This window comes from Ursus americanus, chromosome 1 (genome assembly GCF_024610735.1).
Source record: "Ursus americanus isolate L20-20 chromosome 1, mUrsAme1.1.p, whole genome shotgun sequence".
Classification (NCBI taxonomy): Eukaryota; Metazoa; Chordata; class Mammalia; order Carnivora; family Ursidae; genus Ursus; species Ursus americanus.
In genome coordinates this window covers 76,260,837-76,279,469 of record NC_142127.1, presented here as the reverse complement: position 1 = coordinate 76,279,469, position 18,633 = coordinate 76,260,837, and the positions used below count along the sequence as shown (strand labels likewise).

General features: G+C 35.5%; 1 protein-coding gene and 2 pseudogenes across 10 annotated transcripts in view; 1 reads left to right on the top strand and 2 right to left on the bottom strand.

The window, feature by feature from the left end:
• Positions 1–18,633, bottom strand: part of NBEAL1 (neurobeachin like 1) — a 237,965-nt gene that overhangs the window by 140,563 nt on the left and 78,769 nt on the right. For all 10 annotated transcript variants that reach the window (XM_087862767.1, XM_087862763.1, XM_087862760.1 and 7 more), the window contains 4 exons: positions 14,945–15,026; positions 14,236–14,363; positions 5,507–5,589; positions 560–645 (listed from right to left, as the gene is read on the bottom strand). In XM_087862767.1, coding sequence (XP_087718893.1) covers positions 560–645; positions 5,507–5,589; positions 14,236–14,363; positions 14,945–15,026 — 379 coding nt within the window. The remainder of the gene's footprint in view (positions 1–559; positions 646–5,506; positions 5,590–14,235; positions 14,364–14,944; positions 15,027–18,633) is intronic.
• LOC123798222 (ADP-ribosylation factor-like protein 2-binding protein pseudogene) lies at positions 4,415–5,500 on the bottom strand (annotated as a pseudogene).
• On the top strand, positions 11,243–11,609 carry LOC123798295 (large ribosomal subunit protein eL36 pseudogene; annotated as a pseudogene).

Genomic DNA, 18,633 nt, shown 5'->3' with positions numbered 1-18,633 from the left:
AAACATATAAGTTGTTCTTCTGAATATAATCCTGTTTTTAACTAGTAAAGTTTACCACAGACAACTTTTAAGATGCTCACCTTCAAAAATAAAAAATTAAGTATCACTAGAATTTCTTTCTTGTGAGTAAAAAGCTAGCTGAGATTGTTGAAAAAAATGCATATAAACCTTGTATATATGCATTTAGAAATTAAGACAGAAGAGTGGTTAATTCATATATATTTAATTTTGAGTTTGATTTCATCATGTGAACTTACAAGGGCTGACTTTATACTCTAAAGTAAGAACTAGTAGCTGAAAGTCAACATAACTAAGAGCTTAAAATAAAAAAATTGTTAATTATGGTTATTTATGCAGTAATTTTTGTTAGTGCTAATATTATTAGGTTTTTAAAGAAGTTTTAAATAACAGATTAGTTTTAAACAAGATATAAACTCAGAAAAATATTTGTGTGGTTCATGAAATTATAAAAGAACAAAGAATACATTAAATAATCCACGGAAAACTTTTCGCACTGTTAACTGTTGTTTTAAATATTAACTTTCAACACTTTCCTCACCTGCCCACCGGCTACAATGGCTCCAAAGAGATGCAATAAGCAACACTTAAGACTTTCCTTGAGATGTTCACTTTCCTGAAAACACTCTGTGAATATAATACACAAATAAACAAATAAGATTTCTCTTTCACAGCATGATTTATCTCTAAGGAACGTCTGACACTGAAACATTAAAAACCATTAAAAGGCTAAAATTTGTTAAAAGGTAAGGTTGATATGCATTTTTTCATAGTAAAGGAAAAGAGAAACCAACTATCAGGTAGTATTTTAGATAATTTATTTAGGTGATCTCATTTAATTCTCATAATACTCCATATGAGGATATTTTGCCTTCATTTATAAATGGGCAAATGAAATGTCTTGCCTAAAATTATAAAGCTGCTAAGTGACAATGTTAGAAGCTAACTGAAATCTGACATAAAATTAGTGTTTTTTTATACTACTACTACTTCCTCTTATTAGTATAATTGACTATAATTATTCACTTATAAAATTGGAAGAGTTGCACAAAAAGATTTCCTGGGTTTACTCCAGGGCAAACATTCCAAGTTCTGGTACCAATAAAAACCCTCTTTTAATATTATAAAGTATTTTATTGTTTTCAAAAGGTTACACATGCACATGACAAAGAATAATTAAAACAGCATAAAAGAACTGTGACAAGGAAAAGTAAGTCTCCCTCAAACCTACTCTTCAATCTACCATGCTCCCCGTACCTTAAAAAAAAAAAAAAAAAAAGCTATACCTATACCACAGTGTTGTGTTTTTTGTTTTTAACATTAGTGTATACTGGATATTATTATGTCTTAATATATACATCTTCCTTTTTGATTTTTATGACCACTACAATGATGTACCTTAATTTACTTAACAAGTTCTCTACTGATAAACTTTTATATTTTCCTCTTCATTTTGATACTCTAATAACCCAGTAATGAATATTTTTTTGCATATATCATTACATATATAGACAAGGTATAACAACAGAATTATTTCTAATTTTATACATAATAAACATTACCAAAAAGAAACAGCTTTGAGGTAAATGTATTGATAGAAATCTATATTTAAAAAACTAAATGATTCCAGCTATGTTGGAATACCTGTCACTATACAAGGCTTCCTGCTAGAAATAACTAGAAAATTAGACAAAATAGGTAGAAATTTATGCACTCTAGAAATTTTCCTTCTTTCAAGAGAAACAAAGTAAGCTCAAGGATTATCTCAGCTTCTTGTTGTAGACATGTTCTGACCAACTGCACAGGAAAGGGGAACCCTAAAAGAAGACAGCTATTTGTTGAGTTACAGATAAAACATTTGGGGAGGCCCAGGTAACTGGAATTTGTGAAGCAGTACAGGAGTGAAAGAAGCCATACAGAAAAAACACTCCAGAAATATTAGTAGGGCTCATTTTAAGTCAAAGTATCAATCCTTACATGATACTGTGAAATCCCACAAGACAGGCAAAAACCTACCAAGAAGTTTTAAGCTGAGTAACTATCAGATTTTACACAGAGCTGCAAGAAGACAGAGTTCTAATCAGCCACGGGAGACACACAGAAAACATATAAAGGATATAAAAGGATATAAAAAGACATACCATGTAAACTCTAATCATAAGAACGCTGGAGTGGCTATATTCATATCTGACAAAGCAGGCAAGAAATATTATCAAGGTAAGGCAATATTGCCATAGGTAAAAAGGGAAATGTCATTATCAAAGACAGGAAATGAAAATGAAACTCACTTTTTGAAAAATCTATAATAGTTTATTTTATAAAGACTTTACATTTATAAGTACTTGCGATAACATCTTTGGGATAAACTATCAAAATATGTGCACAATCTATATTCTGCAAACTATAAAATACTGTTTGAAGAAATAAGTAACAAATAAATAATGAGATTATCAGATTCATGCATTGGAAGTCTCAGTATTCTTAAGATGTCAATTCTCCTAAAATGGTTCCTAGATTCAATACAATTCCAAACAAATATCCCAGCAAGCGTTTTTGTGAAAATATTAAAAAATGGCTTCTAAAATGCATATAAAAATGTAAAGGATCCAGAATAGCCAAAAAATTTTTGAAGAAAAACAAAGTTGGAGGACTTAATGATTTCGAGACTTAACATAAAGTCACAATAATCAACACAGTGTGGTAATACCGTAAGGGCAGATATGCAGAACAAAAAAAGAGAATCCAGAAATCAGCCTAGTTTCACTATCTGGCTGAAGCCAGTATCACTACTGGTGGTCAAACAGAGTGGGCACTGCAATCGTCTTCACCAAGCACTCAAACAAAGGACTATTTCTGTCTTGTTTTAATTCTTAGGAAAAAAAAGAAAAGAGAACTAAAGCAAATACGGCAAAATGTTATGGCCAGATCTGACAAATTTGAGTAGGAAACACAAGATATTCCTTGTATATATTCCACAAGATTTTCTGTATTCTTGAACTATAGCATAATCATTTTTTAAGAAAGAAAACTAAAATCTACATAGGTCACACATACAGTAGCCAAATTTCTTTTAAGTTTTTTTTAACTCACAGTAGTATTTAATAAAGTGCCACAACAGTAAAAAAAACACTAAAGCTCATCCTTTAAAACCAGAACAGCCAAGTGAAAATTCAGCACAGAATTTTTAGTTTAAAAATGTTTAAAAATTAATAAGCAATAAATTTATATACCTGTGTTTGTGTGTGTGTGTGTATGCACGTGTGTGTGTATGCGTGTCTACAGAAAGAAAAAGAACATACTGGGAATTCAACTACTATGTTTTTCCCTCTTTCTAGAGATATGACATCATGTTTTCTGGTCAGTAATGTTCTATCAAACACTCTACTGAATCAGAGCAAACAGATGACCAGTAAAGCTGTTATTGCTATATCCTACTCATGTGGAGCTGGTTATACCCGTGGAAGCCATCTTCGCAGATTTTGACAAGAAAAAGGAACTCTTTTCCTCAACAGAAAACCTAATGAACTGATTTATACAGAAAGGGTTTTAGCAAACCTACACAAACACTTAACATGCTATAAGAAAAGGATACCATTTAAACTTACCTCCAGCATAAGTATACATTTATTGGAGTTCACTAAAATAGAAACACCAAGGCAGAAACCATTTTTGCTTTCACAGTACTAATAATTAAGAAGCTCACAGCATATATTAATTTGATCTTTAAGTGGATAATCATGGAAGTTCTAAGATTACATCCACTAGGTTAGCCTGAGTATTCATCTATAAAAATATTTTTTCAAAAATGCTTAAAAGGAGTTCAAGAAACTCTGGAACTACATCAGGACCAGCAGAAGACAGTGATACAAGGATTGCAAACGTAACACTAGAAATTTATGTTCACATGTAGCTTTTGGGTAAAGGATACCTCTCTCAGTTGATTCCTATAGCCAAGAATAACTGTTACAGTAGGAGCTTCAGAAATTTCAAGACGATTAGCTGGCTTAACACCCTGAAAATACTTCTAGTCAAAAATCCCAGTGAGACTGCAGGACTCAAACTCTGAGGCATTAAAAACCTGAGCATACAAAATGCCTGTTGGGACATGCAAAGCCTGTTGGACCAAAGAGGGTTGGTAATAGTGAGTTTTTCAACACTGACACATCAACATGTACGCTGGGGAAGAGGCCCCCAGGTGGAATGCTGGCCTTGGGACTGCTCTAGAAGAGCCTAACTCAAAATTCCAAGAAAGGTGTCTACTAGGCCGGTGGTGGCGGGGGGGGGGGGGGTGGTCAGGGGGCGCTGGGGACCAGGATCACTGAAAACAGGAAGTGTTTCAGGAGAACCAGGTCCCGGGAAGGTCAGGTAATTTTCTTTTCAACCCAACAATACTTAACATTAATGAACAGTTGCAAAACAAGAGTCACTCTTTCCAAGATGTATTCTTCTGTCACATTAGCTTTAGCCTCCCCCAGTCTAAATGGGCTGGCACACCCAGAAGATCTCGCTGCCCAGAGGTGGGCCCTCAGGGAAGCTGCTGAAGATGATTTGCACAACAAAGTCACCACTAAACTGCTGCTTAAACCCAGTTCCCAGCCTTTTTTTTCTGCTCTACAGCCCAGAAACATTTCTTTAAAAGCCACAAAATCTGTAAAAATGAACAGCATGTCCACTATGTCACCAGCTATTTTATCTTTACAGTGCTGCAAAGATGCTGTGCAAGTTACCATGTTAAATCCAGGAATCTTCTCTAGCAGATGTTCTTCAATATACTTTTCTACCAAAGAAATATATTCATTACAAATAGGCATGTAGGTACGTTTATTATCTCCCATGTCTTCAAACTCTCCTGGGAGTGCTTGCCCCTAAAAATTTTCTTTAATAACTGGAACTCTTCATCCATGATAATAAAATCCAACCACAGCTTCAAATTCTGTATCAGACGTGGAAGAGAAGGAGAGTGCAAAGCTCTCTTCCTCTAGGCTGTCCATCGCCATCGCCCCATGCCATCCACCTGTGGGGTGAGTGGGCCTGTTAGCCCCCTACCCCAAAAGTGTCCTGGGCTCAGGCTGCACTCGGCTCTACAGAGACTCAACTGGCAAAAGGGAGGCCTCATCCCCGAGCCCACCAGCTCACAGCTTAGCTGGGTAGCGCCTGGGCAGGAGGCCCTGGCCTCAGGCTCCCAGGCAGTGGCCATTCACCAGCTGGCCTCCATGCCCCTCTTAGTTTATTTCATCAAAAATTCAAAAGGTCTACACTACATTCATTATGATATTAATCTCTTCTCAAAATAAAAACACTTTCAAAACAGTAAATTAGAGGAAGAACAATCACAGCAAAATAAGAATCAAGTACTCCAGTGATAGGTTCTTACAAGCTTTATCTTACAAGTGCATAAAGCTGAATCAAGTAGATCAGAATAAGAATATAAAAATAAAGAATAATCAGAGTAACATCAAAATCAAAGAGAAATTGGATCAATACTTACGATAAAAGAAAGGGACAAACTCCACTGTGAGAGAAGCTGGTTTATATTTCTGTCTGCTCTTTTCCACAGTACTAAGGATTCGTCTATCATTAAAAAGAAGTTAATACCAAATTATAACAATGGCGAGTAGAAATGGCATAACTACAGGAATTATAAAATAAATTAATTACTTTTCATTTATATACTGAACAATACATCTCTAGGACTGACATAATCTTGAAAAGGAAGTCTAGCCTATAATCTAAATGCTCACCAATGAAAGGATTTCTTTTGAATTAAGCAAAAAATTTTTAAATGCTTAACAGTGAAACATAGCAGCCAGGTTAAGTCTCCATACAACTAGAAATACAAAATGGACTTAGGCATTTAAAATTTCCAATCTGTAAAATTACCTGTTCAGCAGTATTGCTAATTTGACACCTAAGGCTGTAGCTTATTACCACAGTGCCAATGAAATTCATCAGGAATCGGGCCACTCTTTGCCACTTTTTATCCAGAAATTTTATCTGGATACAAAGAATCCATTCCACTGCCTTCTTCCATTTTAAATTAATGTTGAACTACTATGGGCTGGGATTTTTTTTTTTAAGATTTTATTTATTTATTTGACACAGAGAGAGAGAGCGCATGAGTCGGGAGGGGGGAGAGGGAGGGAGAAGCTGAGGAGGGAGACTAATGAGGGCCTCAATCCCAGGACCCTGGGATCATGACCTGAGTAGAAGGCAGCCGCTTAACTGATTGAACCACAAAGGCAACCTGGGGATTATTTTTGTTTTTAATGACAATTCCAGTTTTGATGGCTGAAATATTTCTACAAACTTTGGTTTAGGTCAACACAAACAGCATGTGCTTTTACCAAGATCATTTCAATTCAACACAAAATGAGTCTCTCTTTTTTTTTAAGATTTTATTTACTTATTTATTTGAGATAGAGGGCAGTGAGAGGGGAGGGGAAGGGCAGAGGGAGAGGGAGAAGCAGGCTCCCTGCTGAGCAGGGAACCCAATGTGGGGCTTAATCCCAGGACCCTGGGATCATGACCCAAGCTGAAGGCAGACGCCCAACCAACTAAGCCACCAGGTGCCGCCCCCAAAATGAGTCTCTTAAATGGGCATGGTAGTGTGAGGATTAGGGAATAGAAGCTATTGGTAAAACGATACATCTGACTAGTGGACTGCAGAAAATTAAACAAAAAACAAAGAACTCAGACACTTCTTTCATGCCCTGAAAAAACTCTTAACATTGTTAAACAAAGCCAACAAAAAAGAAAACTATTTGAAAACAGCCACACAGAAATTCTGTATGTCTAAATATGATCCACTGATAAAGCAATGGATTAAGATGACTTCTTTTTAACAACCATAATTGAGATATTAAAATTATTTTCCTTATATCCAAAGCCAGAAAGTCAATTGGTAACAGAATAAGTCAAATAAGACAGCCACAGCCGGACTCAGTAATGACAAAATAAAGAGTTCTAAGATCCAGATCTAATATCCAGATTCACTAGAAATCGTATTAGATACCATTTGCTACTACACTGCTTTCCAAATCTGTGCCTATTTCCCTTTTTTTTTTTTTTTAAGATTTTATTTATTTATTTGACAGAGAGAACGCACACACACAAGCATGGGGAGCTGCAGGCAGAGGGAGAAGCAGGCTTCCCGCTGAGCAGGGAGCCCGATGCGGGACTCAATCCCGCTTAACTGACTGAGTCACTCAGGCGCCCCCAAATCTGTGCCTATTTTCACTGTGGAGAAGGCAGAAGAATAATCATATTTTGTATTTATTTTAAATTCAAAACACTATATCCTAGATTATTATTGAATCTATTTAATTAAGACCAGTATTCAGATTTTTTTATGCCTTTAAGGTAATACAAGTATTACTGGAGTTTCAAATTAAAAATTTAGTCACACCTTTAAAAACATTCAGTAATGTGGTAGAAAAAAGTTAATTTTAAAAGGATGATTTAGCTTTGTTAGGTTTTTCCATAGGAGTATTTACATTGTTTATATTTGGCACATTTATTATAAGTTATAGTATGAACTAATAGATTGTATATATCCTATCCAAATATCCTGTGCTACAAACAATAAACATTCTCACTTTAGTAACATAACGAAAATGTACTCCAGCAATTTGTGAATAATGACTTATTCTAAAGGCCCTGTATTAGATGTAACATATGAACATAAATAATTCCCATTATGGGGCACCTGGGTGGCTCAGTCAGTTAAGCATCTGCCTTTGGCCCAAGTCATAATCCTAGGGTCCTGGGATCAAGCCCTACATGGGGCTCCTTGCTCAGCAGGAAGCCTGCTTCTCCCCCTCCCTCTGCCGTTCCCCGATTGTGGTCTCTCTCTCTCTCTCAAATAAATAAAATCTTCAAAAAAAAAAAATGTTTAAAAAAAATTCCTGGGTACATGGGTGGCTCAGTCAGTTACGCGTCTGCCTTTGCCTCAGGTCATGATCCCAGGGTCCTGAGATCAAGCCCCACGTCAGGCTCCTTGTTCAGCGAGGGGTCTGTTCCATCTCCCTCTGTCCCTTCTCCCTGCTTGTGTTTTCTCTCTCAAACAAATACATGAAATCTTTAAAAAAATAAAATAAATTTTAAAAATTCCCATTATTGTTGCAGTAAAATTTAATATACTAACATGAATAAAAGGGGTGAAAACTATTATATGTAACACAAACATTAAAGCATGTTTGCACTACACATTTGTAATAGGGTAAGAAGAACAGCTAAAATGAATTTAGTCTTCTACCATTTTTAAATCACGGCATACTTCCTTGTTGCATTATTATCTGATATTTGGGTCAAGCATGTGGCACCTAGCAGAGGCTAATACATACCAGCTTCTGAGGGCTGTAAAACGTGTTTGCATCTTAGTTTTCTAAGTTCATGTCCCTTGGTCAATTATTTTGTGCTTCTCTTTTGTGCTGCCATTATGCCTAGGGCCTAACTATTTCTCTTAAACTTTTAATCTGGAAATAAATTCAAGCTCTTGCAAAAGTTGCAAGAATAAAAATTGTATAAAGAACTTCAAATACATCTTACCCAGGCTCATTGTTAAAATTTTATCCCAAATGCTTTATCATTTGTTCACTCGCTCCCCCATATTATACACAGCACGTGCGTGTATGCGCGTGCACACACACACACACATGCATTCACACGTATAACATTTTTCAGAACATTTAAAGGGAAATTATGTATATTCTGGCATTTTACTTCTAAATACTTTAGTGAATACCTGCTAAGAACAGGGATACGGTCTTACACAACAACAGTATAATCATAAATTTTAATACATTTAACATTAATATAATACATTCATCTAGCATTCATAATCCTGTTTTGTCAACTGACCCAACAGTATCCTTTACAGCATTTTCTCCCCCTCTTAGTACAGCTTCCTGTCCAGATTTTACATTTAGCTGTCATTATCTCTTTTCCCTTTCTCAATCTGAAACATTTCTACAGCCTTTATGACATTTTTAAAGAACGCTGTCCCACACTCCCTCTTTTTATTCACTAAAATATTCTTCATCTTGGGTTTGCTTGATGTCGCCATACAATCAGATTCATATTATGCATTCTTGGTGGAACGCTGTAAAAGCAATGATTCTTACAGCATCACAGTTGGAGGCACAGAGATCCATCCGCTTCTCACTGGTGCTCATTTTGATCAGTACCAAAGTACTACACAAAATAATTACTAATTTTTCCTTTGCAACAAATAAATAATCTGTAGGGAAACATGTTAAAACCATGCAGAAATCATGCTCCTTACTAACACTTTCCCTAGATTAAGCATCCGGATCCATATCTTCCCTATAATTTGTGTAAAATGCTGATTTTCTTTCAATACTCCTTACAGATTTACTAATTGGCACTTGGCCTTCTAATACAAGCAACTGTCCTCTCTTTTCCCTTTATCTATCTATCTACCTATCTATCTATTCATCCACCCACCCACCTACCTATTATCATCTATCACTGGTATAGGCTCATTAATTCCTTCCCCCCGCCCCAGTGATTTATAATTTTTTTTTTTTAAGTAAACTCTACACCCAGTGTGGAGCACAAACTCATGATCCCAAGGTCAAGAGTCACATGCTCTACTGACTGAGCCAGCCAGGCACCCGGGTTTATAGTTCTTTATGATAATTAATTTTGTTCACATATACATTGTCCCAGATTTGGCCAGAAGGAGCCCGATGGCGTAACTTAGTCTAATTAAATTGTTTTTCTTCTCCCTCTCCCACTCCCCCTGCTTGTGTTCCCTCTCTTGCTGCCTCTCTCTCTGTCAAATAAATAAAAAATAAAAAAATTTTTAACATCTAAAAAAAAATTGTTTTTCTCTTTGGGAAGCTAATGTGTCCTACTATAGTTTTACTGGGCACAAAGTAGAAACTCAATAAAGATATTTTTAAATAAATGCTTGAATGATAAGGCCTTTTTAGGAAAGAATTCTTTCCCTACATCTATTTTAGTTCCACTTGAGAAAATCTTTCTGAATATGTAAGATGCTACAAACAGAATCAAAATTGAGCTAACAGATTAATCAAACCTATTCATTAAATCAAATTACATATGGAGATCTGAAAAAATCCATATATTTCATCAAACAAGAAACACACTTTTATTTTTTTGAGGATCTGTTTGAGAGAGAGCAAGAGCACGCGAGCAGGGGGAGAGACAGAGGGAGAGAAAGATAATCCTCAAGCAGACCCTGCCACACACTGAGCACAGAGCCCAATGCAGGGATTGATCCCAGGACCCTGAGATCATGACCTGAGCCAAAACCAAGAGTTGGACACTTAACCAACTGAGCCACCCAGGTACCCTTAAGAAATATACTTTTAAATGGCTCTGTATTTGGAATAATGCTAATTTACATTTGTTCTAATCTGTGTTGTTTTGGTAAGCAACAAACACAAATAATATATAAGAAAATATACACATTCCATGTTTCTACTTAACTTCAGAATTAGATTAATATATAAGGTAAAAGCTACTGCTATGGCTCCCTTGTATAGGTCTCCCATGAGCAATAGATTTTTCCTAATTCTATGATTTATTTGTAGTATGTTTCAATTCCCTATCACAGTCAAAGAAACCCGTCTGAACCCCTGCTTTACCATTTACCTCTGAAGCAGTTCCTACTATTACCAGCAAAATTGTTACGCCTATTAGAGGTAATAAGGGGACAGCTTCCAGCATAATTCCTGGCATGTATATTACACACACTCATGAAATGCCACGACTCAACATCTACTCCTTGTTCCTCTTCCTGTTGTCACTTTATATATGTAGAATTCTCTTTCTAGGCTATAGCATTTAAATACCTTCTTCTTGTTTTTGGTTCTCAAAAATTGTTTTTTGTTTTCATTTGCCAATTTTATTTGTTTTAATTTGTTGTCAGATCTACTTTTTTCATATCTTCTCTCATTCCCCCAACTTTAAATTCATTTTGTTCTTAAGATTCCTTTAAAAGCATCTCCTCTGTCATTTTCAGACTGATCTCATGTTCCTCTTTCTGTATATGTCTTGCTGCCTATAAAGAAAAACTATTTTTCATTGTTTCAAAACTTAAAACATTATCTTAGATTTGCCATTACTGACAGATCTGAGATGGAGGATGGGGAAGTAGCAAGAGTGAAAGTAAGAGATATAATTTCCTTAAGAAATCCCTAGCATCAATGTCAAAATAGAGAGAACACTGGCTTCCACCAAGGGAGCCATGGAGGAGCAGTAGCCATGGCTCTCCGCTACCCTAGGGCCATGGCCCTCAAGAAGGGCCACAAGGTGACAAAGAATGTAAGCAAGCTGAGGCACAGCAAATTCATGTAGGACATGATCCAAGAGGTGTGTGGCTTCACCCTATATGAGCAGTGTGCCATGGAGCTGCTCAAGGTCTCCAAGGACAAGGGAACACTCAAGTTCATCAAGAGAAGTGTGGAAACACACATCCGTGCCAAGAGGAGAGGAGTTTAAGCAATGTCCTGGCAGCAATGGGGAAAGCAGCAGCCAAGAAGGAACTCCTCCCTTCTGTATATTACAAAGCCTTTTTGGAAAAAAAAAAAATAGAACATTGATTAGTTGAGAACCAAAGTGATAAATGAGTAGAAAGGCTACGAATGAAACACTGTCACATGCCCCTTTCAATCTTCAAAGAGTCATGAGCAGTGCTCAGGCAGAGGCAAAGGTAGTGACAGTGTAGTCTGCCAACTATTTCCATATCTACTCCTTCTAGTCAAAGTAGAACTAACTTCTTGGTTTCACTGTGGTAGATGGGAATGTGGGACTAATTCTGACCAATGAGTTCTGAATGAAAATAAGATATATCATGACCAGACGAGAGCATTAAATTGCTAATGTGAGACATTTCAGGGCTTTCTTTTCTCTCACGTGGTAACCAGCAAAGCCTTAGATGCTTGCTCCTCTGTCAGCTTAGGATCTTGAGTGACTGTGATGAGTGAGGGCTTCCTGCCAACAATGGCAGACAACATGAACAAGAAATAAATCTTTGTTATTCTGACCCCTTGTTTGTTATTGCAACATCATCTGTCTTATCCTGACTGATAAAACATCTTTGCCAAGGAAAATTCAAAGCACTTTCTCTCTGGGAAAAGAGACATATTAAAGCTCAAGAGAAAAGGAAGTATTTAATACTAAGTAAATTGTTTGTAAAAGAACTGTTTACTTGACACAAATTTTAGAGTCATGAATTCCCAACAATGTAAGTGCACTGTAAGCAAAAGCTACGTACTGCTTAGGTTGGTATTTTGATATAATAAGGAGAAATTATTTTTATCTATTCTTTAAAGCAGGACTCTTGCTAGACAGTACCTTTTAACCCTGGTTCAAGTTGCAATATTTCTTTGAAAACAATATTGTTCCTATTGGGGGCAGGGAGAAAAGGAAGTATTCAGAAGGTCATTAGTTCCTTCTCATTAATGAACAGTCAAGAAAATTACTAGGACAACATGATGATTAATTTAATGTATCAACTTGGGAGGGTGTTTTTGGATGAGATTAACATTCAAATTGGTGAAATATGGATAAAGGAGATTGCCCTACACAAAATCCCTCAACCAAGCAGTGGAAAGACTGAGTAGAACAAAAATTTGGCCTCTCTAAGCAAGGGGGAGTTCTCTAGCAGACTGTCTTTGGACTTCATCTACATCATCAGTTTTGGTCTCCAGCCTGACAACATTTGGACTACAACTAGAACACACGTGCACACACACACATAGGTTTCTATGGAGAAACCTAATAAAGACAACTTCTCTCAATGTATAAAGGAAAGCCAGTGATGTAGATAGGATTATTACATTTAATAACTACAGTACTTGTTCCTGTTATATCTACTTTTTACCTCTTACTTTAACTAAAGGATGTGTTATTTCAATAAAATATACATACAAAGTATTACCATATAGTTTACATAAATATTCTCTCAGTTATTAATTCTTCACCATCATCTAATGGTGGCTACTCAAAGTGAGGGTATAGGACCCTAAAAAACCAGAAAAGCCTATAAAGACCAAACACTTTAGTAGTGAAAAGTTGCAGGAAGTGGCGATGGTGTAAGTAGGCTGGGTTAAATTAAGAATGAAAATGGAAAAATCTTGAGATTGAAAACACAGCAGATTTGGGAGACCTAAACAAGCAGTATGACAGTGGTTGATAATACAACTCTTCCTGTTCTGTGCCCACAGGTAATGAGGATATGAGTTTAAAACTCTTCTCTGTGAGCCCTGAACTGGTAATTATACTACTGTCCCTTGGTGCAAACCCATCATCCTATATTCTCTCAGCTTTGTGATGCTGTGACAAGCACTCTGCAAACTGTACTTCTCTTTTTCCAGGTACTCCACTGTTGGGTTCAGTGCATATTAAATGAAGCCTGGAAGGCGAAGGGTGAAAAAGAAACTGATTCCTTATTCCTTTTTTTTTTTTTTTTTTTTTTTACCAGCCAACAGTTCTTAACTGTAGCATTCACAGTTGGGTCTTTGTCTTCAGATTATTTTTGGCAATTCCAGCACCAGCCTATTCATGGCTGCTCAGTGATACCTGCACAGCTAAGCAATGCTCCTTCATCAGAGGTCTGAGACTCAACTGTAGAACCTCTTTTCCAAATTTATAGTTTCCAATAACTCCAGTCTCTTCCTTTTGTCCCATACCCCCAGGGAAGCAGCTGCTTCCTGAAGTCACTATCTCTGTATTACATCAGTATTCTTACTTGCTTTTTGAGTTCTCTAATACCTATTTAACAATTTCCTTCTATTATATCTTTTTAAAATACCTGGTATGGTTTGTTTTCCTGACCAGACCCTAGCTGACACAAGGTCTACAATTAAAAGCAGACAAAATACTGTTAAAAGGTATTTTCATCCTATGAAATGAGCTTAAAAAAAGAGAACTTTCCTTGAAAAATATGTACACTCTACTTGATGTTACTGTGCTTTGAAATTTTCCTATTAGATTATTAGCATTCGATTGCATTATAAAATAAAAGTTTAGAGGAAATTTCTTATCTGGAAGTGGCAATTTTCACTAATTCATTACTTCCAACACAGTTCTCTATCTCAGAGATAAAGATGGGGTCTTATACACATCTTACATATTTCTTTCATAAAGAGTAAGACCTGCATTGAAAAATTACATATATTTATGACATTCAGGTTTTAAATGAACATTATGATTTATAAGACATACCCTGAAATTCTATGCCTCCAATTCCGATATGGATCATATAAACTTTCACAAAATGCCAATGCATGGATCACAAATTCTTCGATAGATGTCTGATCTGCCAACTCCTTCTCTTTTTTTTTGCTTTTTAACTGAGAGTAAAGTTAAACAAAAAATTATATTTAGTTAAGAATATTAAACTGCATAACATTCTTATCTATATCATTAAAAGACAACATGTTTCATTAATCATCTAATAAATCATTTTCATTAAAAAAACCTAAGTTCCAAATGAGTCTAAAGGGTCAGTTAATCACATGGACTGGATATAATCCTTCAAATTTTAAATATGGCCTATGAAGAGTTTCAAATGCAAAGCAAAAAGAATATGTTTTCAGTAAGAGGGATATTTGATGATAAATAATATGTTATATATATATATGATATACATACAGCATATATGATGTACAAATTGACAAATTATGTCATTGTAAAAAGCCATTTATAAAACACTTTAATTTTTAATTAAAATAAAATATATTAATAATTGCATCTCTATTTTTAGATAACACATTTAAGATATCTGAAATACATAGTACCTAATGGTAATTTTAATTCACTTCTTGACTATTATCTCCTCTAAAAACATTTAACTTTACTAACTATAGTATTAAAAAAGTAAAACCTATTTACTCTCAGTAAAGCAACAAAAGGAATATATTAATTCACCTACTTGTTGAATATAGAGTGTTGTCATAGTGATGATATGATTAATATATGAGCAAGTCCCAATTTCTTCCACATTAGATAGATTTCTGTGAGGGAAAAAAAGAATATTTATTACATATGAATAGTGAGAAAAATGTATGCTCATGTATTCAGGTTGAATTTTGAAAATACATGTTGGTAAAGGAAATATAAATTACATTTATTAAAACTTAAAATCAGTATGGTTACATAACTGTTTTGCCACTAAGAATGTGAAACACACCTCAAGCACCATTTAACTACTCTAAACAGAGAATGTTTAAGAAGTACATGCTGATCAGCAATTATTTATTATAGAAAAAGTGAAAAATACCACAAAGTAGAAACAAAAGAGAAACAAAAATCAGAAATATTCTTACAACCCAAACATTAGCAACTATTTACATTTTGGAATATTTCTTTTCAGGTTTGTTTTTATTTTCATATGCAGATTCTTAGTTTGGTTTTTGTACATATTGTTGCCATTATAACACATGTACAGTTTTAGAGTTTTCACTTTGCTCTTTGAAATTACAGTTCCCTTATCTAGACATATTTCTCAACTCTATTGAAAGGCCTTGATAGAAAAGCCAGCATCTGTACATTCTCCACAAGGGCGTAGTATATGCCTTGTTTAAAGCAGTGAGTAGGTCAATAAGTGGTGTTTAATTAAAATGTGGTCCTCATTTTTATCCCATTTTTATAAGACAAGATAGGACACATAATGCTAACATTTCCTATTATCTATCATCACCGATCTTTTTCTTAGCATAATAAAACAAAGTCTACTAATTTTCTGTTCTGAGACATTGTGACATTGAAAAAAACTTTTTATCTAAAATACAGCAGATGCTCATTTGCAACGATGTGGATGGAACTAGAGGGTATTATGCTAAACGAAATAAGTCAATCAAAGAAAGACAATTATCATATGATCTCACTCATATGTGGAATTTAAGAAACAAAACAGAGAATCATAGGGGAAGGGAGGGAAAAATAAAACAAGACGAAATCGGAGAGGGAGACAAACCATAAGAGACTCTAAGGAAACAAACTGAGGGTTGCTGGAGGGGAGGGAGTGGGGTATGGTGTACTGGGTGATGGGCAATTAAGGAGGGCACGTGATATAATGAGCACTGTGTATTATGTAAGACTGATGTGATGGATCACTGAACTCTACCTCTGAAATTAATAATATATGATATGTTAATTAATTGAATGGAAATTAAAAAAATAAAATACAGCAGATGCTAAAAGAACCTGAAAAATAACGGAATTAACAGAGTTCTTAATATAAGAAGTCAGACTGGCATGACTTCTCTGAAGAAAGAAAAAGTAAAGGAGAGGTAAAATTCAAAGACCCTACATAGGATTCCAGGAAGATGGCAGAATAGGAAGCACCAGGAATCTGTCTCCACACCTAGAAAACAACTGTGCTGGATATAACTTATTCTGGAACTCTGAAGTCTGAATGTTGGCAACTTCCAGGGGAAGATATGGGACAGTAAATTGCAGTTAATGTTAATTTTGGTAAATTTCTGCTATTATTAGCACAGTAGCAACCACCCATCCTCCACCCCAGCCATGTGGTGGGCAGCTCTGCACATCTTCCCATAACTGCTTGCTAACAAGTTAAAGGAACCAGGGTGGGCAAAATGGATACTGTCCTTCAAATATCAGGGATCTGTGCTCTGATCACTGACTGCTGCTTCTGATCACAGAAATGCACACAAAGAGGTGGGCAGCCATTGTTAGTGCACCTTGCCCCACTGTTTCAAGCTCCTTGCTCTCTGGCTGAAGTAATTTTCAGAGAACTTAGAGGGTCACGGACAAAAGTACCTCAACATAATAAAAAGCCATATATAAAAATTCTACAGCAGATGTCATACTCTATGATGAAAGACTGAAGCTTTTCCTCTAAGAACAGGAACAGGGCAAAGATGGTCACTTTTCTGTTTCTATTCAACACAGTACTAGAAGTTCTAACCAAAGCAATTAGGCAAGAAAAAGAAATAAAAAGCATCTAAATTGGAAAGGAAAAGGTAAAATTTATCTGTTTGCAAATGATATAATTTTATATGAAGAAAACTCTAAAGATTAAGCACAAACCATAAGAATTAATAAATGCATTCAGCAAAGTATTAGGATAAAAAAATCAACACACAAAAATCAACTGCATTCCTATACATAAATAATAAATAATGAAAGGATTATCATGAAGACAATTCCATTTACAATGGCATTAAGAATAAAATACTTAGGAATTAATTTAACCAAGGAAGTGAGACTTGTAAAATGAAAACTGAAAAAAATTGCTGAAAGATATTTTAAAAGACATAAATAAACATAAACACATGTCATGTTCACAGATCAGAAGACATCTCACTGTTAAAATATCAGTACTACCCAAAGCAATCTACAGATTCAATGCAATCCCTATCAAAATCCCAATGATGTTTTTTGCAGAAACAGAAAAACCCATCCTAAATTTCATATGGAATCCCAAAGGACCCTAAGTAGCCAAAACAATTTTGAAAAAGACCAAACTGGAAGATTCACACTTTCTGATTTTCTTTCTTAGTACAAAACAACAATAATCAAAACAGTGATGTTGGCATAAAGAAAGACAAATAGACAAATGGAACAAAATAGCCGAGAAATAAATCCTCACACGCATGCTTTTAACAAGTCCTGACACCATTCGATGGGGAAAGGAAAGTCTTTTCAGAAAGTGATTCTGGGAAAACTGAATATCCAAATGCAAAAGAATGAAGCTGGATCCTTACTTTCACCATATACAAATATTAACTAAAATGGATCGAGAAACTAAGTGTAAGATCTAAAACAATAAAACTCTTAGAAGAAAAGTACAAGAGCTTCATGACACTGGATTTGGTAATGATTTCTTGGATATGATATGAGAGGTATAGGCAACAAACATAAAAATAGACAAACTGGACTTCATGAAAATTTAAAAATTTTGAACATCAAAAAAATACTATCAACAGAGTAAAAAGGCAACTCATAAAATGGGAGAAAATATTTGCAAATCAGATATCTGACAAGGGATTAATATTCAGAATATAGAGAGAGTTCCTAAATCTCAACATTCAAAAAACTTAACCCAATTCAAAAATGGGCAAAAGACTTGAATAGACATTTCTCCAAAGAACTACTATATGAACGGCCATTAAGCACATGAAAAGATACTTAACATCAAAAATCATTAGAGAAATGCAAATCAAAACTATAATGAGGTATCCCCTCACACCCATTAGGATGATAATATTAAAAAAAAAAAACAACAGGGGCGCCTGGGTGGCGCAGTCGTTAAAGCGTCTGCCTTCGGCTCAGGGCGTGATCCCGGCGTTCCGGGATCGAGTCCCACATCGGGCTCCTCCGCTGGGAGCCTGCTTCTTCCTCTCTCACTCGCCTGCTGTGTTCCCTCTCTCGCTGGCTGTCTCTCTGTCACATAAATAAATAAAATCTTTAAAAACAAAAACAAAAACAAAAACAAAAACAAAACAACAAACAGGGGCACCTGCATGGCTTAGTTGGTTAAGCATCCGACTCTTGATTTAGGCTTCAGGTCATGTCAGGCTCCACACTGGGCATGGAGCCTGCTTAAGTTTTTCTCTCTTCCTCTCCCTTTGCGCCCCCCCCCAAAAAAACCAA